The sequence below is a fragment of the Crinia signifera genome, chromosome 2 (genome assembly GCF_055691185.1).
Source record: "Crinia signifera chromosome 2, ASM5569118v1, whole genome shotgun sequence".
Taxonomy (NCBI): domain Eukaryota; kingdom Metazoa; phylum Chordata; class Amphibia; order Anura; family Myobatrachidae; genus Crinia; species Crinia signifera.
The window spans coordinates 369,187,018-369,212,757 of record NC_139218.1 but is presented as its reverse complement, the minus strand read 5'-3'; the positions used below and the strand labels follow the sequence as shown (position 1 = coordinate 369,212,757).

The 25,740-nt window shown below is 48.1% G+C and overlaps 1 protein-coding gene across 1 annotated transcript; it reads right to left on the bottom strand.

Moving 5' to 3' along the window:
• Positions 1-404: 404 nt before the first annotated feature.
• Positions 405-25,740, bottom strand: LOC146059214 (polyunsaturated fatty acid lipoxygenase ALOX15B-like). Its single transcript, XM_083171331.1, has 15 exons — positions 25,537-25,740; positions 20,386-20,599; positions 18,130-18,334; positions 17,712-17,793; positions 16,033-16,155; positions 7,913-8,013; positions 6,377-6,549; positions 6,123-6,269; positions 5,546-5,749; positions 4,655-4,741; positions 4,320-4,489; positions 3,727-3,848; positions 2,960-3,060; positions 1,180-1,350; positions 405-720 (listed from the first exon to the last, which is right to left on the bottom strand). The coding sequence occupies exons 2-15, from the start codon at positions 20,530-20,532 to the stop codon at positions 541-543; spliced, it is 2,013 nt and encodes a 670-aa protein (XP_083027457.1). The 5' UTR covers positions 20,533-20,599; positions 25,537-25,740; the 3' UTR covers positions 405-540.

Here is a 25,740-nt window from a genome sequence, read left to right as displayed (position 1 = left end):
TCAGGTGGTCGCTGTGCGGTATTGCCCCCCCTTTGCCAAGAAGGCGGGCGAGTCCCCAGTTCCGGCTGGGGGCGTTGGTCCTTCCTGGAAGGCCACGTCATGCAATAGAAGGGGGCGGTATGTCCGTCACAGTGCAGGCTGTACCCACAAGAAGGGGTGTGATCATTGGGGGCGCTAAGGTCGCTACCATGGCACACCCGTGAGTGGGCTGGTCTCAAGCGCTTTCTTTGCCATCCCTTATTACAAATAGGGGTCATACCACTTAAATAAACATATATGACCTTTTAACCTTACGCAGTTGGTGTCAGTGTCTTTATTTATAGATAAGGTGTTTGGTGTCAGTTATTTCTAGGCATACTGTAAGTGTTAGAAAGGTATGAATAACAACAACATAAGTCAATAGGCGCCTTATAATACATCATTTATTGTATTTCCCTGAAAGGACCTGACCAATAGAATTCATATGGACAATACAATTCAAGACATGAGAATCTGGTAGCTAGGTCAGGCATAATCAGTAGATCACAGACACTAGTCATGTTATACAGAGACACTGTTCTCAACCACACTCGGGTTCAAGTAGGGATATGGCAAACGAATTTTCTCGTTCCTCTCTTTAATGGAGCGGGAGATCTCAGCCAGCTTCTCCTGGAAATTCTTTATATATGTCTGGGGAACCTCCTCTGTAAAACGCACATCAGGGTACTGGCCCAGAGGTCTCTGCAAGGGAATGGGAAATCTTTTTAAATGGATGCCCCAAACACAATTGTTTTAAAAACTAGGTCCAAACATACATGTGAAGTTGTGTGTAATATTTGTGCTGGCAGTGTATCTGAGATCAGTGTTGCTATGTATCACAGCCACTGTGGAGAAACCAATCATCAGGCATTAGGATTCACTCTCCTAAGCCCGCCCCAGACTCTCATTGAATAGTTTCACAGGAGTCTGGAGGTGGGATTAGGAGAGTGAATCCTAATGCACGTCCCAGGTTCTGTACTGTGGCTCTCTCTGATACACAGCGCCGATGCCACTCCCGGACACTATACCAGCACATATATTGCATACATTTTCACATGTATGTTTATATGTACTGCGGATGCCTCTGCTTGTTAGAAGCAGTAGAGGAACATAAAAGTACTAAACCTTATTGCAATATTTATACTGGCCACCAGTACTTACCTGGTCCAGTGGCTCTCTACTGAGCAGCCACACAGTGGATATGCCCAAACTGGTAGTATTTACTTCAGGAAATGCAGCCAGGATACTCTGGATTGTGCTGACCCCTTTTACTGTGGGAGGGGGGCTTCTCATTGATGGGGGACCATTAGGCATCCAGGTATAGAAGTCAGCCTGCAATGAGAAAACAGATCTTAGGGGCTTCATACTCCAGCAGGGGGCAATCCTCGGCCCCACTGGAAGCCGCGATCCACCATCCATACCAGGGGCGTAGCTAAGGGTTCATGGGCCCTGGTGCGAAAGGTCAGCTTGGGGCCCCCCTACATACAACAAAATTAAAATCTCGGTCTGTTTATATTTTATATAGTGCTGTTGTGGAACTACATGTCCCAGCATGCCCTGCCACAGATTTTAGATAATGGATTTCTAAAACTGTGACAGGGCATGCTGGGACGTGTAGTTCCACTGTAACAGTGGAACTACACATCCCAGCAGTTTTAGCAATTTTCCCCATAATCTCAAAAGCCTGACAGACAGGACTCACTGTAGTCCGATACAGGGCGCCGGGCGGTCCTGCTCCTGAGTCCTGGCAGCCTACACGTGCAAGCCAAGTCATTTCCAGGTGGCCCAAATTACACCCAGTTCTCCCACATTATTATTACACCCCAGGTGATAAGGACGATCTATGAATGGGGTACGGTACACATCTTCTTGCAGCAGCTGGGGCTCACACAGTGCCATAACCTAACCACAAGCAGCAGGGTGTCTCAAACCTCTATAACGCTGCCTCACCTCATCGGACTCATCAGACAGGGTCTTCAGCAAGATGGGGAGGTTGGAGCCCGCGTGCGTCGCGCTGACGTCACGTGGCAAGGGGTCCCCTTCCTATTGGCTGCCTGCGGCTGGGGACGGGACACGGTGGCCGTATCTGAGCTGTGATTGGCTGCAGCGGAGCCGCTGCAGCCAATCACAGCTCAGATACGGCCACCGTGTCCCGTCCCCAGCCGCAGGCAGCCAATAGGAAGGGGACCCCTTGCCGCGTGACGTCAGCGCGACGCACGCGGGCCCGCAAAGCAGCACTGGGAACGGGTGCGTGCGTCCTGTTCGCTTCCCTCTTCCAGGACAGTGGCGGGGGTTGGGCCCCCCTGGCTCAGGGGCCCGGTCGCATCTGCGACCGCTGCGACCCCTGTAGCTACGCCACTGATCCATACAGTATATGCCGTTTCTGCGATCCCACTTGGGACCAGGGTATCAGGCTTTTTAACACGTTTACGATCCCAAATCCGCACACGCAACCATCAGAGATTGGGAGATTGTTCCAATACACCACTGGTGTATGGGCAGCTTTAGACAGGAACAATTTACCCCAGATAGAAACAAACATTTTCATAATACAATACAAGACCATTGGATGTGTTCCCAATGGAGAAGATGAGTGACCACTTTATACATCTGAAATTGTGGACCCAGATCTTGGCCAGTAACCAGATTCATCAGAGTGTAGTACTATGAAATACATAAGCAAATGGTTTGTATAAAATAGGCTTGCAACTTGTATGTTATAGTTGTCAGTGTAAAGTGGTGAATAGTATCATAATAAAACATTCAAAGGTAGAAACATTTTGGCCATGAGGATGTGCAGCACAGTTATTCGTTTCAGCAATCCTGTAGGCCAATGTCTCCCATGGTTGATCTCATTCAGATTAGTCAATTTGGTCTCCAATTCTCCAAATCAAAGAGAGTATGAAAGACACCACATATGACAGCATATTGCAAAGCTCACCTGACCACTGTTGACAGCTGCGTGCTGAGCAGAACAAGTGAAGATCACCATGGTCAGGTACTTGATCAGAGAGGCCTTGGTCTGCAATGATGATGGTATTCCTAGCAAAGGGAATAGTCCATTAGTCATCTACACCTCTCCTATACCCTGATGGACCATCACAACTTATATAAAGCACCATATACTGACAACCAAACAGAATAACAAGGTTGATAAAATTGGATTATAGTGGATTGGATTTTGTTATGTCCTTTGTAGCTGGTTTTAGATATTCAATGTTTACTGTATGTCAAAAAGCTGAAATTCTATCAAATACAATAGTCTATTAGTCATCTAGATCTCGCCAACGCACTGATGGAAAACCAGGATTACCAACATTTTAAAGATCAGGTTGGCTCATTGTGGACACCATTGGGGTTTCAGTTAGTATCGCGGCGGTCGGAATCCCGGCGGTCGAAATCCCGACGCCGGAATCCCGACCACCGAAATCCAGGCACTTTGTCCCTCTATGGGTGTCCACGACACCCATAGAGGGAGAATAAATGAGTGTGCCGAGTGTAGTGAGGCACCTGGCCCGCTGCGTGGCGAACCCAACAAGCCCGCAAGGGGGGGGGGGGGGGGGCGATCCACATCCCCCCTTTGTCGGGATTTCGGAAGTCGGGATTCCGGTGTCGGGATTTTGACCGCCGGGATTCTGACCACCAGGATTTCATACCGCTCCCCACCATTGTTATCCGGCATCACAGAACAAAATGTAACTTACTTACCTGTAGATTTATACTCCAAGAATCCTTCTTTGAATATCTCGGCCACCCAGGCCTGAAGTTCAGGGTCTGTACTGACCACCGCATCACTCTCATAGTAGTAATTCACAATGTGGCACACAAAGCTGAAATGGATAAAGCAAGAGGGACAATCAGTGAAGTAATAAAGTATTGGTGATGTACATAAGAGAAAATTGGGATGTACTGTAACTTTAAGGTTTTCTATATCCCACAGCATATTCACACTAAAGCCCTGTACACAAGGGATGACAGGTGCCTCGTGCTAAGTGAGCTGCCTTAGCACAGATCGCTCTGCACACATGCACTGTACCTACAGTGTGTGCTGAGCCATCTGTGCAGAGCAGTGTTTTGCCTATGCTTTTATACGATCTATACGGGATAGACAGTGCATGCAATTGTCATTGCTATAGGGTGTACACATGCAGCGACCAATGCTTCATTTCTACGCAATCTAGTCAGATCGCTTAAATCTGTGTATGCCCCTTAAGACCAGTGGAACACAGTTTTATTCAACGGTGGAAAACTAGTTACTCCCTCTGGGTGGGCAGCTGGGACAGAATGTTTCTCAGAACTACCTCTCTACAGCCAACCAGATCTTCATCCCATCATCCCTGTACAGGTAATTGGGAATGGTCTCCACTCCTCTTTCCTTGATGTCATCAGGGAGACAGAGGTAGCTGTAAGTGACCTTTTCCATTGCTTTTCTTATCAGTATCGGAACCCCTCCTTTTCCAGTTGCTATAGCCTGGGGAAAAGGAAGGTGGTGGATGTGTGTTCTGGTGCAATGCTGCAAGTTCTATATTCAGGCTAGATATTATGTGATTGTAACATTTGATATATCCCTAAAAAGTCTCCATTTCCTCTAAGCTGGAGCGCTTTTCTGTTGCCATTATATAGTACATGATCTTACCGTATCAAAGAGGCCCCCAGGACCAATAAGAACATCTCTAGCAAAGACATTGATCTCAAGGGTGTAACGAAGATGTGGAAGGATTAGCTGGGAAAGTAAAAAGATATTGTCATTATAATACTAATAAAAAAATATTAATAAAGACCTTCATAGTAGTAGTAGTAGTAGTAGTACATGAGTAATTGATGCATTTTAAATAATGTAATATAACAAAAGGGCCAAATGTATTAGCCTCCGAGTTCAGCGGCCATGCAGGATGCTGGTTGAACTCAATTTATTTTAAAAGGAGCAATCATTTACAAGGCAAACCCATGCCTTGTAAATGATTGCCCCTTTAAAAAAATCAGAAGTATGCTGGGTCTGTTAAGTAAAGGGAGGTTAGGTTAATGCACTAGGTCAGTGGTTCCCAACCCTGGTCCTCAAATACCCCCAACAGTGCATGTTTTCCAGGTCTCCACACAGAATTACAGGTGACATAATTAGCTCCACCTGTGGATCTTTTAAAATCCTTCTGAATAATGAGTGCACCTGCTGGGTGACCTGGAAAACGTGCACTGTTGGGGGTACTTGAGCACCAGGGTTGGGAACCACTGCACTAGGTTTAAGCTGTGAGGGGAGGGGTTTGGGTTGGGCTGCAGGGAGGGAGGGTTAGGCTTTGGCAGAAGGTGGAGTTAGGGGTAGGCTGTGGGGGAGGGTAAGTTTTAGGCTGAGGGGGAGGAGGGTAATAATATGTCTGTTTGACCTTTATAAGCAGATTAGTGTCTTCTGCTGGTTGCAGTGAACTATGTCCAGTTGTCACCTCTCCAGCCTCCATTTTAAAATATACCATTAGCCTTTTTCTAGAGCCCCTTATGTGGTATTCCCTGACGATAATTTAATAACAGATCTCACCTTGTACACTGGGTGGCCCATTGGAAGTTGTCTGGTGGTTGCAATGTTGAAGACCTCAGCAAAGAGATGAGTACAGAGAAGGTGAGTCACCACTTCATGCACCTGGAACTCAGAATTGCGGACCCAGATCTTGGCAAATAACCAGTCACATTCAGAATCACTTGGCAGGAAGATTGGAACGTTCTCTCCCGGAGTTTGTGCCAACTATAATAGAGACGGAACTGTCACAACAGTGCCATCTTGTACCACATAATCATCCTCCACCAATTAGGCCATAGAGCATATTATGTATCCCTGTATCTATGTACAGTATATACATACACAAGTTTTTTTTTTAATCTTTACCTGGTGGGTGGCAAATGGCATAGGAATAATATGCTACAGTAACTTTAGGAGATGGTTGTAACCTAAGAAGAATAAAACAGTAGCTCGCTGTTGACCCTGGATAGGTGCCATGAATTTGTTCTATAGGAACATACATTTAAGGTGTCATTGTACGCCAGATGAACACCACGTACTAACAACTATGTTTCCTAGAAATGTTTGAAATCAAGTAGACATAACAACAAAGACTTGCCTGGATGGCTATTGGGACAAGTTGGTCTTGAGGGTTCTTCCACAGTAAACACATAGGGGCAGTCATGTATGATTGCTTTCCATTTATGGAGTTATTGGCTGGGACCCCCTGCAGAATCTTGTAATCTGCCAAGAAAACGTTGCCTTTCTGCAAAACACAAGCACCAGTTTATTGCAGAGTTTCTGGGTTGTTAAAGAGGTGTTTTTTAGGCCAGTGCCCATATGAATAAATAGAATCTCATGGCCACATCTCACCTCTAGTTCTTTCTTAAGACTGGTGGTGGTCCCCAGAGATGCAGCCACCATGTCATCACTGACTGGGAAGTTCTCAGGAATTTTAGAGCATTTTCTGATTAGGGTAGGATTAATGCCATTGAGATATTGACTACCAAAGAAGTAGTCCTCTTTCCATAACTCAGCAACCACGTCTAGGGATTAAAGATATAAGGGACATTTTATACAATCATCTGTTATGAACCTTCGGCACTAGGCATGTCACTTCTATCCCGCAGTCCCCACTGGTCGCTAGGCAATGGGAATGTTGGGTGACCACAGGGAATTCTAGGGCTGCTTCTGACAGCCTGGACTTGTCTACGTGCAGCACTGAAGCTGCACCAAGTTACTCATTAAGGGGGCCTGTCCACTCTGGCTCTACTGAACTGTCTTAATATCTCTTAAAAGGCATTCTTTCCTGCTACTCCTTGATGGTTATATTTTGTGCTTGGATGTAAACTGCTTGTCCATGTTCTAGGTCCCCACCACCCGTGCTTATCCTGTTGATACTCTGATGGATTCTCTGCCTGACAGAAGTTGAGCCCAACCTTGCCTCATTTTTGTTTTGTGCCTGTTAACCCTTTGAGGTCCTCGGTGCTTATCTCCAAGTACTCAGCCAACAAGTTACCATCTGCACAGTGTTCCTCCAACTCACTGCATCTAACAGTCTGTGAATATCCTGACCGACATCTACACCATTCCCAGAGAACTCTTGTCTGTAACTCTTGTCTTAAGTACTTCAGCTAATATTATTTTGTGTAAGCACCAACAGCTAGAGTTATAAGCCCCTGCAGCCACCTCAGTATCAGTGGGCAGATCAAGAACTAAGGGAACAGGAGGTGGCTGTTAATGACCAAGACCCTCTCATGGCCTCAGGGTTCTAACACAACTGAGCTGGAGTTCACTAATGCATTTATGTGCTCCTTAACCACTGGCGTAACTAGAGCTCAGCAGACCCCGCGGTGGCTTGGAGGCACTGGGCAAGTTTGGGCAAGCTATTGTTACCGCCGCCGCATCTGGTGCTGCCGTGCCAGGACCACCAGATCCTTCTTTCTGCTGCATTCCCGGCGCTCCTCCTGATAGAAAATCACTTGCCAAATGGCCGCCCCCCCCCTCAGAGCAGACGGTTAGTAAGGATGCTAGAGGAGGCGGCAACCTCCTCTTGCATCCTCAATAACGGTCTGCTGTAAAGTGGTGGCCATTTTGCATGTGACATTCTATCAGGAGGAGGGCCAGGACTGCAGACAGGAGGATCTGCTGGTCCCGGCGGGACGTGAATGGACCGGGCGGCTGAAGAAAGTAAGTAGTGAGTGGACGGATGGGGGCTCAAATTGTAGTGGTGGGGGGCGCTGAAATTGAAGTTACGCCACTGCTCCTCACACGGTAGTACTCTATTGTCATATGATACACACAGCTTACATGATAAAGAGGTGACGTATGCAAAACTAACTTCTGTTCTGAGATATTCACCTTACTTCAAAATGTAAACATAAGTTGATAAAAAAAGAGTAGACATACCCAAGCTATTAAAACCTCTCCGACAGAAGACCAGTTCTATATCATCTAGAGCAGTCCATGGTTCTGGACTCGTAAAGCCTTGTGCTGCCATTTCAGTTACCCTGCAAAAGCAAGTAGGATAAAGGTTTCAAATAACATATACCAGATTTACTGACACATACTGTACCCGAAATAGAATTTGGTCTTGGTCCTACAGGTCGCTTACCCAATTACAAGGGACCTGCAAATTAATTTGCAGATTTGTTCTTATGACCCAAGCCCGAGTATATCCCTGAGAACAATGTTATTACTATACCAAGACATTATCACTAAGCTAACACAGTTAATATAATGGCCAATAATATAATATGTCTAAAGGATAGACTCTTTGAAACTGTTATGCTTGAACTCCTTTTATATCATCCTAAATACATAGTGGGGGAAATGTACGGTACTTGTGTAGTTTCACGGTGACATGCTACGTTATGGTGTCAGCATAGGCCAAGCTATGTTGTCAGCGTAGAACAATGGCAGCCCTACGTCGTCAGCGTAGTGTCCCCGTCAGGCAGCGTAGTCACCGTACTGTCCCCGTGAGCTGCAGCTCTGTCCCCGGCATCCTTGGCAAGCCTAGTGAGCGTCTCTCACACAGCGCCAGTAACCGCCAGATCCCTTGCGCTCCTGCGTTCCTGCGGGCGCTGGCAGAGACGCGCTCCATCTGCCTGGGATGCACGAGTGTCTCATAGGCAAGTGCGTCTCAGTAATTTATCTGGCAGGGTACGGCAACCCTGCCCATGTCCGCTTCACGGAGACGGTCAGGGTTAGGGGTTCGGTAGCGCGTGCGTCTTGTGCACAATAAAGGATGCATTTGCCAGGTTCATTTTCCGTGTGCCCTTGCGGGGCTCGGTGACTCGCTGCACTCGCCATACTTTATAAAATCAACTCCACGCCGACGTGGATAGTGGGGGTATGAACAGGTCGGGGGGACGCATACTGCGCCCCGTTGCTGCACTCGCCACGCTTCAGGCTGACGTGGATAGTGGGGGTGTTTCAGAAACACATTCCCACCTGTCATGTCGGGCAGGTTAAAAATGGTCAATGGTTCCCACGCAATGTAATATGCTCTGACACAAAGCTGACTGACTACACTATCTGGATAACGCTGACTGACTACTCTTACTGCTTAAGCTCCGGTTAGGTGCGAATGTACACACAGTCACAGACACAAGCTGCCGACTATGCTGGCTGCGGGAACACGATGCTGTTGCTGACAGAGATGCTGACTTCGCTGACTACACTGGCTGCAAGAACACGACGCTGGTGCTGACAGGGACACTACGCTGACTACGTAAGTGGCGCCGTGAAACTACACAAGTACCAAATGTACTAAGATCACCAATTAAGGCCGATCCGCGATATTAAAGGGTACAACCGCGATTGGCCATAATCAGCCAAAAATACGAATGGAGAATACAGCAGATAGACTGTAATGTATAATATATCTGCCGTATTCTCCTGATTTGTATTTTACGATGGTGAAGCCAAATAAGTCCGATGCGGCTGCGATCCCTTCGATGCTGCCCTGTGTAAAAAATTTAATAAATAAATAATTCAAAAAGAGCCTACAGCCTCCATCCGGCATTTCCCAGCCCCGGGCTCTTTGAGCCAGTCCTGGTTGCAGAAATACAAGGGGGGAAAAGCTGGGGACCCCTGTATTTCTATAACCAGCACCCAGGTTCATAGCCTGGTCCTGGTTCTCTATGGGGGAGAATATGAGAAGGGGTTCCCCTTATTTTGTCAACTAGCACCGGGCTCAAATAGCCAGCGCTGCCATGTCACAGCCAGGGAAGACTTTTGACACAAGCTCCCCAGGCCAAAACATGACAGCCGTGGCTGATCAGCCTGGGCCAGGCTAAAGCCCAAGGCTGTCCCCAGTGCCACTGGGTGGTGGGCACCGGGCTGATGGCATAAAAGTGTGTAAAAAAATAGAACAACCTATTGGGTTTTGTTGTGGAACTACAAGACCCAGCAAGCCTCCCCACATGCAGGGACTTGGAGATCCACGAGTCCCAGCATGCAGGGTATTAATGGGCCCATTGGGTCTTGTAGTTCTACAACAGAACCAATAGCCCAATAAAACACAAACACACCAAGAAAAAGAGGGATTTTGTACTTACCATAAATCCTTTTCTCCGAGTCCACAGGTGTCACTGGAGTTACACTGGGGAATAGAAGGCGACCACAGGGAGCATGGGCACTTTAAATAAAATATTAGAGTGGCTAACTCCTCCCCTTCTACTTCCCCTCACAGGTCAGTCGTAAAGGTTGTGCCCGGAAGAGAGCAGGAAGATAAAACACACTTCTGAAGAGGAGGTTAACACCACATACATCATTCAATACAAGAAGTAAAGAAGAAAAACTGTGAGAAAAACACTGAAAGTTCAAACGTACATAGTCAACAGACATAATAACATAACCAACGTAACCCTAGCAGGGAAACTCCAAGGTAATGATCCTTGTAGGAACAAGCCCGAAGGCAACAGAAGAGAACAGCGCTGGGTGGCCGTCCAGTGACACCTGTGGACTCGGAGAAAAGGATTTACGGAAAGTACAAAATCTCTCTTTCTCCTTCATCCACTAGATGTCACTGGAGTTACACTGGGGACGTCCCAGAGCCTTCAACCCAGGTGGGTGAGCGCTGAGAACCCCATAACACCCTGCGGCCAAACACTGAAGCAGGAGCCGCAAAGGTATCAAACCTGTAAAACTTAACAAAGGTTCTACGGCCTGACCAGGTGGCAGCTCGGCAGAGCTGCTGGAGAGAAACCCCTCGGGCAGCCGCCCAAGAAGAACCCACCGACCTGGTTGAGTGCACCGTGATGTAAGCAGGAGGAATCCAAGAAGAGGTGACATAGGCCTGACGGATAGTCAACCAAATCCACCTAGAAAGCGTTTGCTTTGAAGCTGGCCATCCACGACGTAAGGGGTCATAGGTAACAAAAAGGGAGGCAGACTTCCTGATGGGGTCTGTGCGGGATACATAGATTCGCAGAGCCCTAACCACATCCAGGGATCTCGCTTCCGGCGAGTCCTCTGGAAGAGCTGGAACCACGATGGGCTGGTTCAAGTGAAAGGCAGATACTACCTTAGGAAGGAAAGCCAGACTAGTACGGAACTCCGCTCTGTCAGCATGGAACTGAAGAAAAGGGGAGTGACAAGAAAGAGCCCCCAGTTCAGATCTGGCAGATGCCAAAGCCAGCAACAGCACGACCTTCCACGTGAGATAGCGAAGGTCCACCTCCTCCAAGGGCTCAAACACAGAAGTCTGTAAGTACTGAAGGACCAAGTCCAGGTCCCAGGGAGCCGTTGGAGGACGAATGGGTGGCTGAAAACGGAGCACCCCCTGGAAAAAGGTTTGCACCTCCGGAAGAAAAGCCAACTTCTCCTGAAAAAAGTTGGAGAGAGCTGAGACCTGTACCTTTAGGGTATTCAGCCTCAGCCCCGAATTCAAACCTTCCTGAAGAAAAAGGAGGAGTCTCGCTTTCTTGAACAGGCATGTGGAAACACCACGCCTCTCACACCAAACCACATATGAACGCCATATATGGTGATAGTGTGCTGTGTAACCTCTTTCCTGGCACGCAGCATAGTGGGTATAACCGCTCTAGGTATACCGGCCTTCCTCAGGATGCACTTTTCAGCAGCCACGCCGTCAAATGAAGACGACCTAAATCTGGGAATATGAAGGGTCCTCGGCTAAGAAGGTCATCCTGAAGAGGCAGGGGCCACGGCTCGTCTATCAGCAGTGCTGTCAGATTGGTGTACCAAGACCGACGTGGCCAGTCTGGTGCTTCCAACAGAACTGTGACTCCCTCTCTCCAGATTCGTTGAAGCACTCGAGGTATCAATGGGAACGGTGGAAAGAGGTACACATACTGGAAGGGCCAAGGAGCGACCAGCGCGCCCACCCCTTCTGCTTGAGGGTCTCGCGTTCTCACGAAGAACCGGGGGAGCTGAAAGTTGTGGCGGGATGCCATCAGGTCCACTTGGGGACAGTCCCAGCGATGGATCAACTTCTTAAAGACTTGAGGGTGTAAGCACCACTCTCCCTGATGTACGTCCCGCCAACTAAGAAAGTCGGCCTCCCAGTTTTCCACTCCAGGAAAACGGCCGACAGGGCCAGAGCGTGGACCTGGGCCTAAAGCAGGATCCTGCTGACCTCCTTCATGGCCGCGCAACTGAGGGTGCCTCCCTGCTTGTTGATATACACCACGGTCGTGGAGTTGTCGGACTGGACGCGTACGGCCTTGCCTTGGAGGAGAGGTCTGGCCTGGAGAAGAGCGTAATAGACTGCTCGGAGTTCCAGAACATTGATCGAGAGGAGACTCTCCTGTCCATAACCCCTGGAACTGAGGGTCCAGGGTGACAGCTCCCCAACCACGGAGGCTGGCGTCTGTGGTGATGAGGGTCCAATCCCAAATCGCAATCCTTCTTCCTTGTTGCAGGTTGGAGGTGTTGAGCCACCAAAGCAAGGACAGGTGAGCAGGAGGGGACAGGGTCACCATCTGCTGCAGGTGTAGGTAAGAGCCCGACCATTGATGGAGGAGCGACAGCTGGAGCGGCCGAGAGTGAAACTGGGCGTACTGTATCGCCTCGAATGTAGATACCATCTTCCCCAAAAGTCTGGTGCACAGGTGCACGGACACTTGCCTGCGACGCAGGACAAGCCTGACCAGGACCTGTAAGGACTGGATCTTGTTTGCTGGCAGAAACACCTGCAACTGGATGGTGTCCAGGATCATCCCTAGGAATAAGAGATGCTGAGTTGTGTGAAGCTGTGACTTGGCGAAGTTGAGAATCCACCCGTGGGATGTGAGGATCTTCTGTGTGAGAAGAATGTGCTCCAATAGGGTTTCCCGGGAACGACTCTTCAACAGAAAGTCGTCCAAGTAGGGGATGATAGTAACTCCCTGCGTGCAGAGAACCTCCATCATGACCGCCATCACCTTGGTGAAAATCCGAGGTGCTGGTGAGAGGCCAAACGAGAGAGCCTGAAACTGCCAATGCTGTTCCCGCACTGTGAACCGAAGGTATGCTTGGTGGGGGGCCAGATGGGAATGTGCAAGTAAGCGTCCTTGATATTGATAGAACCAAGAACTCTCCTTCTTCCAACCTTGAATCACGGACTGCAGGGACTCTATCTTGAATCTGACCACGTGCAAGTACGGGTTCAGATCCTTTAATTGAGATTAGGACGTACCGAGCCATCCGGCTTTGGCACAAGGAACAGACTGGAGTAGTAGCCCCGGGTACGCTGTTTTACATGAACTGGAACCACCACTTCCATGTTTTGTAATTTGGCAATGGCTGCCAATAACTGTTGTCCTTTCTCTGGAGGAAGAGGAAATCCGGTTGTGAAGAACCTGTTTGGGGGAGACAGACTGAAGCGAATCTTGTAACCTAGGGTCACAAGATCTCTTTCCCAGGCGTCCTGACAGGACTGGAGCCATAAGGGACCGAAATTCTGCAGACGAGCTCCCACCCTGGGATCCCCCAGATGGGTCGGAGGACCATCATGCAGTAGGCTTGGTTGCCTTGGGGTCCAGTGTGGTTGTAGAGGCGCCTCTGCCGCGACCTCTGGAACCCCGGTGAGATGGAGCACCCCCTCTGGATCGACCTCTGAACTTGCTTGAAGGACGAAAGGCCCGAACGGAAGACATCTGGGCGGTTCTTCGAGACAGGGGTGGAGCTGCCGAAGGGAGGAAGTGTGACTTCCCGCCTGTAGCCCGGGATATCCATCTATTCAGTTCTGGTCCGAACAGGAGCTCACCATTGAAGGCCATGGATTCCACTGCCCACTTTGATTCAGCATCCGCTTGCCACTGGCAAAGAACTACAATTCTCAGCGGACCCATTAATGCCATGCATGCTGGGACTTGTGATTTTCCAATTCCCTGCATGCGGGCGAGGCTTGCTGGGACCTATAGTTCCAAATCACAACCTAATAGTTTATTATTCTATTTTTTTACACACTTTTATGCCATCAGCTCAATGCCCACCTCCCAGGGGCACTGGGGACAGCCCTGGGCTTCAGCCCATGCTGGGGGTGCCCTGGACGGGGAAACCCCTTTATTGGGGGGGGGGTCCCCACTCCCCCATGGATCCAACCTAGGCTAACCAGCCACAGCTGTCTTGTTTTGGCCGGGGGAGCTTGTGTCAAAAGTCTCCCCTGGTTGTGTCTTGACAGCGCTGCCTGTTTGAGCCCATTGCTGGTTGCCAAAATATGGGGAACCACTACTTATTTTTTCCCCTGTATTTTGGGAACCAGGACCGGGCTATGAGCCTGACTATGGTTACATGCAGGGGAACCACAGCTGTTTTTCCACCTGTATTTCTGCAACCAGGACCGGCTCAATGAGGGTGGACCGCACGTGTTTATTTATTTATTTCTACACATGGAAGCAGGGGCGTAGCTAGGGCGGAGCCGGTGGAGCTCAAGCTCCAGGCACAGAATGTCACTTGGCGCCGGAGCTGTGCTCACTGCCGCCGGTTCCCCCGCCCTGTGCCTGGCATTGCGCGGAGTCCTGCTGCCGCCCGCCCACCCGCGTATCGCATAATGAGCCTGCCTGCGAGACTCCGGCGGGAGTAAGAGGGATTCCTGGTGTGTATGTGATACATGCCCAGTGACCGCTGTCTCTGTCTTCCAGCTGTGTGGTCCTAGTGCTGTACTGGGGCAGCAGCCGTCATGGACACTGCGTACATTTGTGAGTGGGACAGGAGACCCCGTTCCAGCCACTGCCCCTCCATCCCCCTGGCATGTGCCTGGTCCTGCCGCAACCTCATCGCCTTCACCACAGACCAGCGCAATAAGGAGAGAGGTAACAGCGCAGCAACACCAGCTGTCATCCAGCCAGCCACCTGTCCCAGCATCTTTTTATCACACAGTTATCAATGATTCTCAAATTGTAGCACTGATGTCACACAGGAATTCAATGAGAGTCAGGGACAGCATGACATCACAGGGCTCAGGGCGTGCTAGCTTGTATCCTAGTGGGAGAAAGGAACACTGACTTCAGATGGACAGTGTCCGGGAAGCGCTGAGTGAGCGTCGGACACTGCGGAGAGTGGCGACAGAATTTGATAATTCAAAAGATAGGCCGGCCACTGATTGGCCGCTCTCTCAATCAGCGGCCATCCTATCTTTTGAATTATCAAATTCTGCTGCCACTGTCCGCACTCCACAGTGTCCGCCGCTCACTCAGCGCTTCTCGGACACTGCGGTCTGCAGACTACTACAAACTTCCCTCCGCCGCTGCCCAGATCCTTGCTACGGCGCTGACCGGATCCCCGCTGTGGCATTGCTCGCCACCCACCACCCTTGACTGCAGCTCCCAGGGGAGATATAGCTACACATTGCTGGGTGGGCTACTGCGGACTACTACAAGCTCCAAGCCACCATCGCTGCCCCGATCCTTGCTGCGGCACTGACCCTTATCCCCGCTGTGGTGCTGCTCATCACCCGCCGCTGCAGCTCCCAAGGGAGATATGCCTGCACAGTGCAGGGCGGGTGTATAGGGTAACTACAGCCCAGACTGTCCTCACCTGCTACCCGGCTCAACTGCCACCAGCCACGTCCTCCCAGCCACTGCCCCCAGTGCTGTCTTTCCAATTGGGGTGGGCCCCTAGAACACTTGGGCCCCAAGGCAACTGCCCATTATGCCCAATGGGTAAGACGGCACTGAGGCTGCACCCTTTTTTCCGCGCAAGAGCCCCGCCTACTACAAATCGGGGGGGGGGGGCGCGAAACATGCCCTTGCTCCGGGCACCGTGGCACCTAGCTACACCACTGCATGGAAGCCTGCACATATCTAACTGATCCATGCAGGCTACAGCCCAATACATCTGGAAAATAAGGGTATTTTCCAGTCATATTTCCTGCTGATTTACCGGCCGTGTTCAGCATAGTCCTGATAGTAAATTTGGATTCAGCCGATGGTGTATTCATTCATAAAAATAAATAAAAATTAATACACCGGTCGTAAAACAGATTACACACAAATATTTTCGGTTTAGTAAATTATCAAAAGCTAATTTACAGATGTTAAATTACATTGATTTTGGATTTACTAACACTAAATACATACGTGGCCGTCTTGTAGACGTTGAAGCTGCTATGTTTTACAAAAGAGAACTGGTCGTCAAAGGGCAGATCCTCAACCTTGTCTACTGCAATGCAGTGAGGGGCGCCTTCTGCATAAGATTTCCACCTGCAGGAAACAAAGGTTAATGCTATAGAAAATCTTCAAATATATTATTCTTACATGTACCATGTCTATCTATTCATACTCCTATTGATTACAGAGACATTAACTTTCTTAGGAATGGCCATTGGTGCATTCACCATCGATTGCCATTGATGGCTATACTGCTATACTGATAGTCCACACACTTAGGTTTGATCCGGACAAGCTCTAAGGTTTGAACCAGTCAGTCTCTCTGCAGCTCTTACCTTGAATCCTTCCTTAGGGTTAAAAAAATGACAAGAGCCTCAAATCGGCATGTTTCGGGACATCAAGTCCCTTTTTCAAGAATTGAAAAAGGGACTTGATGTCCCGAAACATGTCGATTTGTAGACTATCAGCCACCTCAGAACCCTGCCTTATCCTCCTTTGTATCTTAATGTAATCCATTTTTAAACCACCTGTTTTTGTCAATAAACGTGATTTTTAACAAGAGGACTCTTAAAGATACCTTGATGAGAGCAGAAAACGACAGCACATCATGAGTACGGGTATGCCACCCATATTTCAGTAAAGAAACCATTATATGTATGACCGCATCTCACTTGTGTAAGTGAGGTGCGCATTTACTGGCTACGTACCACAATTTAGAAAAAATAATATTTTTACAGATACCATTGCCATTTTTTTGCTTATATTTCATATCCACACATTGGAAAATCGACTCCATGAGAATTTTTCATCTGATCTTGAAGGGAATTTGACATCGCAGATCGTAGAAAGGAAGTATAACACCGTACCTTTCACTTATATTCTTCTGGTGCCTGTACAAGGGAAGCGCTAAGCTTGGTTTACCACCCTCCTTTTTTCAAACCATGGCTTAGTGTAGACCGATTGATCCCACAGGAATGTGTTACTTCTTGAAAGAATTAGCTATTTTTCAGAATAAGGTCTACTTACTTTAGGAATGGAGTTTAGATAATATTTCAGACCTATTCAATGGAAATATAGATATTCGGCAAGAGTGTCTTTGGTCTTTTCCTGGTAGTTTAACAGTCAAGATAAATAGCTATGAAATTTGCCATTTGCTAATCATAAACATACGTTCATAAGGAAATGAAAGATATCCTGGCCACTAGGAAGACATTATTCCACAAGGAAATTACCAAATTAACTAAAACCCAATACTTTCTGTCCCCTAGAACAGGGGTTCCCAATCTTTTTCAAATCACGGCACCCTAGAGTATCCACGGGGTATCCACGGCACCCCTAGGCCCAATAAAATAAATATAAAATTAAGTAGATTGTGTTTAAATGTGCTTCTTAGGTTCAGTTATGTGGTAAAGGGCACACATTTTATGATTGGCAGCCACCAGCACTGGTTTTGTCCATAAATAATTGACCATAAATAATTTGAGTTGGTCCTGGTCCACCAAACCGTGGCACCCCTGCAAGTGTCCCGAGGCACCCCAGGGAGCCACGGCACACAGTTTGGGAACCACTGCCCTAGAAGAAACAATATATTCCTTAGAGACACAACGGCAAAAAAGTTGTACTAGATGTACAGTATATTGGCCACTCACTTGTGATTTTCTCTCTTTTTCTTCAGTTCCGCTGTCCGTTGTTCCTTTAGAAGAGGGTTAGTAGCCACAGATAATATGATGCCTGAAACAGAACAGAGTACTGCATTGTAGTTAGCTTGGTTATTATTGATGGTTATTGATCATGGACACAGAAGAATCAGGTGTCTCCATAAGGTGAAGGAAGGTCCATTAGTGGAAACCTTGCCACATACTGTATAAAGATATGTATGCTGGTTCTCTTCACTAATCCCAGCTATAGTTCTGTACACCAACATGGAGATGAAGCTCATGTTGTGGTTTATGACAATGTGATGTATTGGAGTGAGAACATTTATCTATCCCACAATGATGACCACCCACTTAGACCAGGTGATAAGATCCCCCAGGGAGCACAATACAAGTCTGGATAGAATCTCACCCTTGCCCTCTGGTATTTCCACAGTCATTCCAGGAGGTAGCCATTGATAAAAAGGGAACTGGTAGAGCCGACCATTAGGGCAGGTCACATTGACATATCGGCAATACCAAGCTAGTGACTTAAAAACCTTGTAGGTCACTGTGGACAACCGAACCAGCAGGAGCTCTCCAAGATCTTTCTTTGTGTCAACTTCAAACTCAGTCACCTGTAAAAGCAGAGCGATGTCTGAGAAAAATGCACCAAGGAACCACAGAATGTTACTGGGACACATACTGTACTATGGATCGGGGAAATTGTAGACAGATAATACTTTATCAATGTACATAGCATTTTACAGAAAAATATAGCTTTTTATTGACCACACGTTTTGCATTATTTTTTGGGGAATACAAGGAACCCCATTGCTTTAAAGTTAAATACCAAAAAATTCTCATTTGTTCATATACGTAGTGTTACACTGAGAAAAAGTCTAGTGGAATTTTTAAACTGACGAATGAAAACCTGAGGTTATACGCTTTCACTTTTTGTTGGATCCACCACTAACTTAATGCTAGTGAAGCTCTACTTTGACCAGGCAACAGTCCATGGATGAAAGATTATGCGTCACTGACGAATTTCCATGGTAACGCCCAGCGTTTTCATGTGAACACCCATGAAACGCTGGGAGTTCCCATGGGCGCGTCCACCCACTGCCGCCCCACACCCCACCACGCCTGCACTGGTCGGTGCGAATGGGACGGTGAATTTGCTGAAGACCAATCTCACGAAGACCAAGTTTCACAGCGGACTCTATGAAGACATCTTGCTGCTGGGGATTTAATCAAGCAGAAGCTACTTATTATCTAGGTTATAGCAATTGCAGGGTATGGAATTCTAATCCAGATAATGAGAGGTATAGTTAGTGTATATTGTCTATATACTGTAGGCCAAAGGAACAAATCAGACCACTACTTTTTACTGTATAACCAGTATTAATTATTTTGTTGTTACACAATAAATTGTATGTACATTTTTATTATTCAGAACATGTTAAGGCTCCCATTTAAGGAAACATTCAGTAGGTTATTCACATTGACTAGAAGATTACTACTAGCGGTGGCTCCTACCTGTTTTGGGTAGGGTGTCTACCACTATTCATTCATGGAGAGGAGGAGAAGAGAAGACGGTTGGGTCCAAGCACCTGTGCAATAGTTCGGGCAGGTGCTTGTCTACAAATTTTTTATACCCCAGCTTCTATGGACTGCATCGGCTGCAGCCCATAGAAGCCGGATCTGGCTGCCGGGAAAGCAGGAAGTGGCTTCCCATAGGTAGCATACTCTCTGATAAATGCAGCCTGATCTTTCAGTAGCAGAGTGCCTCCCACAGGGACTGGCTGACAGTGGTTGGATAGAAGGTAGCACTTCCAATAGGAATTCACTGCCAGTCATGGTGAAGCCAGTGCAGCCATGGACTACAACAAGTTAACTGCAGTGCTGTCTTTTACTGGGGCGACTGCAGTCCTGCAGTTTTTTCTATAAACGAGAATGCTACGCTCAGTATTTGCCAATAAAACATGTTACAGTACCTATGCCCTGTAATTTAGATTGCAAAGTATATTATCTCTGGAATATTGTGTAATGTGATATCAACCAATCCAGTTACCAGCTCTAAGAAGTCCGCCAAGCAACTGTGTTACTACAATAGGAGTATCAGGGCAGTTTAGTTCATACCCAACCAACACTGTTACTTCTGTGCACAGTACATTTCCTGTAGGTCTAAAGATGATACCTATCTGAAATATCCATCCATAGTATACATACACAGCTTCTACTTCCTATAATGATTAGCCTGCAATAGTCATACCTCCCAACAGTCCCGATTTTATCGGGACAGTCCCGATAATCAGGGCCTGTCCCGCTGTCCCACCCGCGGGCGGCAGTGTCCCGCGGTGTGGGGGGGCTGTTGGGAGTCCCCCCTGTCAGCTGCTAAGCAGCGGGGAATAAACGCTGTGCGCATGCGCACAGCGTCTATTCCCGTAGCCAGGGGGCTTGGGGCATGGCTAGAGGCTCACAGAGCCTCTGGGTCATGCCCCATAGCGGCAAAATGGGGGCGTGGCCTCGTGGGGGGAGCCGCGAGTATAGGCCATGCCCCCAAATTAGGCCACGCCCCCCGAACATTTCGACGCGCCTCCGGCGCGCAGCAGCATCCCGACTGCTGAACTGCAAAAGTTGGGAGGTATGAATACTGATAATATTGTTCATTCCATTAGACACCTACTGCTCCAGGTCTGAAGTTACTCCACTTATGATTCAGTTGATGCTTATCACTTTCTGCCAGGGTGCCCACAAGGACAATGGAGACTTGATCACAGGTCCCAGCACCCAGGTCAATCCCTGTTGAAATCTTTAGCTTGTAGGTCCTCATGTCTTCCGGTAACGATGCCTGATGGAGCAGCGCTGGATGAAGTAGACCAGTTAGAAATGTCTCAGACCTGAGGGTTAAGCATCAACTTAGATAAGTTCATTATTTTGTGTGATTATCTATCAATACTGCAAATTTACTAAAGGCAAATTCAAAGGAAACATCCACATACATTCAGACTTAGCAGTAGACCATTGGAATCAAACAGCCATTTTTATAAGTAGACAGCAAAAGCAACTTCGAGATTTAGTGACCATTGGGTTCATAAACCCAATAGCACCCTCAGAATAGTGCAAACAAATATACCTACAGGTGGTCGGCGTATTTGACTAAAACACTACACGACCCGGTATGATCTGTCCAGACTGTATGATGTTGTCCTCTCAGCCTGGACTGGTTTTGAAAAATAGTGGAAAAACTCGGCTTGAGGCTTCTTATATTTTTTAAAAACCAACACTGAACTGAGCCAGCAGGGGGATGTGGTGATGGTGGGGTAACACTATAGCAGGGAGGGGTGTGGATCGTATTGTCGACCCGACTTAGGTCGACAGTCATTAGGTCAACACCGTTGGGTCGACAGGCAACAAGGTCGACAGGGTTCTAGGTTGACATAGATGAAGGTCAACATGTGTCTAGGTCAACATCTGACAAGGTCGACATGGTTTTAGGTCAGCAAATGTGTTAGGTCGACATGGGTTAGGTCGACAGGTCGCGAGGTCGACATGGGTTTTTTCACTGGTTTTTGACCCGAATGTTGACACAGTCGACATGGACACAGTTGGAAGTCAACCACAGCTCCTCACATCACTCGCTTCGCTCGCAATGCTTCGGGCACGGTGCCTCGCTGCGCTATTTTATTCTCCCACCATGCCCTAGTGGAGGGTAGGGCATGAAATACCGCCTGTCAGCACATATCGGCTCAAAAAACTGTGAAAAAAAACCCATGTCGACCTCGCGACCTGTAGACCTAACGCAGACATGAAGAGGCTGCTGGTGCTTGTAGTACACCTTTAAAAACAATATTAGGAACTCTTAAATAATGATTAACACCATATCCCCCACCACTAGGGGTTCCGGGAGTAGTCAAGATCTGGTTATCTCTTGTCCATTTTTCCAAATGATTCCAGCACTGGGCTGAGCAGTTTGGGACTGGTTTACATTTTCAGGGAGACTCCATGTTTCAGTCTCCCTGCTACAGCTTTACACACTCCCTGCCTCTCAGCAGTTTTTTGGAAAATAAGGGGAACCTTATGTTGTTTTGTCCCCCTATTTTTCTATACCTGGACTGGTTATTGAATTGGAGAGGGGCTGAATACATTTAGTTATTACAAAATTAACCAATTGTGTCCTTGCTCCCCCCCCCCCCCCTGTGTATCTTCTACCTCTTTTCACTTTCAGCAAATTCAGTTATTTATTTTGCACAGAACATATTTGATGCCAGTCCCATTGGTGAGGTTTGGTGGCAGAGCCTCCAATAGCTGCCCCAAATGTAGGCCAGCCTTCTGGTACCTTTTGGCACTTAACTTGCGAATGTCTGAAGGTACAATACTTTGGGGTTTGGGTTCTTCAAGTAGGGATTGGTATGCAATCCCGGCGGTCGGAATCCCGGCGTTCAAAATCCCGACGCCGGAATCCCGACCTCCGAAATCCCAACAAGGGGGGGCATGGATCGCCCCCCCCCCCTTGCGGGCTCACTGCGCTCGCAGTGGGCCCGGTGCCTCGCTACGCTCGGCACACTAATTTATTCTCCCTCTATGGGTGTCATGGACACCCACGGTGGGAGAAAGTGTCGGGATTTCGGCGGTCGGGATTCCGTCGTCGGGATTTTGAACGCTGGGATTCCGACCACCAGGATTTCAACTGCATCCCCTTCAAGTATTATCTGACTCAACGCTATTCCCAACGCTATTTCCGACTGGGGAAATAGCGGTGGGTGTCTATTCAATTCGGTCTTGTCTGACAGCATTGAAGAAGAAGATGGACAGAACGGGCCTGACTTTGAAAACTGTCTGGCCCGTTTTGTTGATTACGGCCGTGAATTGTTGTGATCACGTCCGAATCTCGACAAACCACAGGCGATTACGCAGACTTGACCCCTTTTCACCGATCACGAAGCGGGACATTGAATCCCCCCTGGCAACATGCTGTCGAGCAAAACAAAAATGGGCTGGCTGTCAGGACAGAGCAACAGTTGTGACCCAGGATTGAATACCCCCTTACTCTGAAAATCTGTTATCTTGGGGCATAGCTGAGGATGCTCTAGATAACTACAGTTTGCAATTTGCTGTAAATATGTATTTATTGGCCAAGGTCTGCATAGCAGGACTTTGAACGGCTGCAGAATGTCCTGATTTTCATGCTTGGCTGTCTTTGATGAATGTAATGGTGGAGTATGGCCCTCATTCTGGTTGATTCGCAGCGGCCGCTTGTCCGATATTTTGCGTATGCACATTCACAGCAGCATTTCTGCACATGTGTATACGCTGGGTGCTTGTGTACTCTGCGAAAAGTCTGTTCGTCGGGTGCACGTACCCAGCCTTGTGAGTGTGTGGTGGAGAGAGGCATGGGGTGCCGGGCTGGTCATTAGCATATGTGAATGCGTTCTCATGAAAACGCAGGGTGTACACATGCTAATGCCTCCAGGACGCACGTGCGGGGCACGGAGAGCTGACACAATGATGTCTGGACCACCATTACATATGCCATCATTCAATGGTTGCCAACCATGGAAAGATGGGGGAGGTTCCCACTGGCATGCGAATGGATGTTCATGTACTGTAAAACATCCATTCGCAAGCCTAGCGAATGAATCCTGCTTGTGAATAGGTGGCGCCGACTAACCATTTGCAAGGTGGGGTTAGGGTGACTTGCACGATGCAAATTTGCATCTGAGCGAGTCAACCAGAATAAGGGCCAATGAACATTATTTGTGTATCTCAGTCTGGAGTTGTTTTATATATGTAGTTGCTCCAAGTCGTCTCCACTGAAAAATGTACTTTATGTTTTGGGATGTGTGACTTTAATATATATGTGCACTATTTTAGTTATAATTACAATTACAATCATTTGGGGCCTATTCTGACCAATTTGGTCGGGTCCAAATTCAGCGCCTACTCCGATGTTTGGGACATGCGCATGCTCGTGTCTGTGCATGTGCAAACTCAGGGAGCTAACAGCTTTGGCGAATTTCACACTAGCCGGGTCATTCGCTCCAGAGGGGGCGAGCTGGGTATGGAGCAGGGGAATGCGATGCCTGCTTGGGGCGGGCGGCTAATGTCACATGATGTTAGCGCCCGCCCCCGTTTCTGCGATCTTCGTCAGTTCAGACTGACTTTTATTACCGAATTGGAGAGTCTGAATCAGGCCCTTTATGTACCCATCAGTGACTGCTAAATCCTGTAATGATGGCCACCAAACCTCACCAATGACCAGCTTTTTGTAATAGAAACCCACACAAATCCCCCTCAGTAAATGTACCACTAGGGAAAGATTTAGAGGTGAATTATCTAAGTTTAACAGCAATGCCCCATCGGAATAAATATTGAATAAATTAAGACCATTTTAATCATCTATAAAGGCAAGGAAAGTTGTATTCTCTTCTCAATCCCATTACAACAACAAGGGCCACGGAAATACCATAAGGAATACCAGGGCCGGATTATGCCTTCGGGGGGCCCAGGTCACTTTAGACAGGTGCCCCCCTCCCACTTGTCTGTACTGGCTGCAAAGTGCATGGGAGAATATTACACTGTCAAAACACATGTTAAAGATAGTATAAACTTGGTCAAAGGGTAACTGCAGGGGGGGGGGGGATTACCCACTTCGGTGGTATGCCCGGAAGTTCTCCGGGCTCTGCTGTGCTGTCACAGCGGGCTGTCCCGGAAAATTTCCGGGCATACCACAATACAGTATGTAGATGTGCGCCAGTGCTGCCTCCAGCACTGGCGCACTATGCGCCTACATAATGTCCATTCGTCTTTCCCCCGGGCACTCCTCATCGACGCTGCTGCAGGTCAGTCCCCTTCGCGCCGCCACAGATTACTCCCCTCCCCTCATTTGTCCATCCGTCGGTCCCCGGGCACTCCTCACCGCCACTGCTGAAGGTCACTCCACGCCACCGCAGGTCACTCCCCTCCGCGCCGCCACAGATCACTCCCCTCCGCCCCCATCCATCATCGCTGTGCACTCGAGCCCAACACCGGAGCACACTCCCTGCTGATGCCAGGCACTCCTCCTCCCTGAGTGGCTGCTCGGGGCCGCTGCTACTGCTGCTGCTTCTAGATGCAGCGCACTACAGTTGAGTGGTGGGTTTTCTTGGGGCAGGACAAACCTGCCCTGTTAGGTTTGTCCTGCCCCATGAAAACCCACCACTCAAGGGGTTAATATAAACATAAACTTATATATATAAAATACCATATGAAAAGCCTGTGTTTGTCCCTCTGTACCTTACTCTGTAGGAGTCCTGACAGGCTCAGCACTGCCTCTGATTAAAAACCCTCCCATGCCTCCCATGATGAGGCCGCTGCTGCTGTTCTCCATGGGCATGAGAAGCATATGATGAGCTCCACCAAGCAGCGCTAAGCACAAACCTCTCAGCCTCTGACCTCTTGTGCAAAATGTCATGGAACATGTCAACTCACAGTAATGCACTGCACACTTGTGCTGTTGGTGTGCCTTGGCTCCCGATGCTCAGCACCATTAATCATTGTCACATTGGCAGATAGACGAAGCTGCAGCACTACCCCACCCCATGCACAAAAACTTTAGCTTAAAAAAAATATATATATATTTTTAAACAACATACAAATCACAGGGCACCCCTAGATAGAGGGGTACTGATCCCCTGAGTAATATGCATGCAGTTAAATCCGGCCCTGAGTAATATGCATACAGTTAAATTTTGCTCCTTATCCACTAGGTCAGTGTAGCATCACAATCACCAATAAATGAACAACAAATGTATTTCTCCATCACATACTATAAGGTAAGTTACAGGCAGCACCTTACTTTTTTGTTGTTGTGCCCAGTAGAGAGACACCTGGTTTTTCTTTTTCGACACCTCTGGATCGGGTGATAAAAGCCACAGCACCAACTGATTTGGAAATATCTATTTAACCAATTACAACTGTGGGTGCGAAAAGTAAAGTATTATTAAAAAGATTTGCAATTACAGTGCATGCAAGGATGGCAGCAGGCAGGGATGGCAGCAGG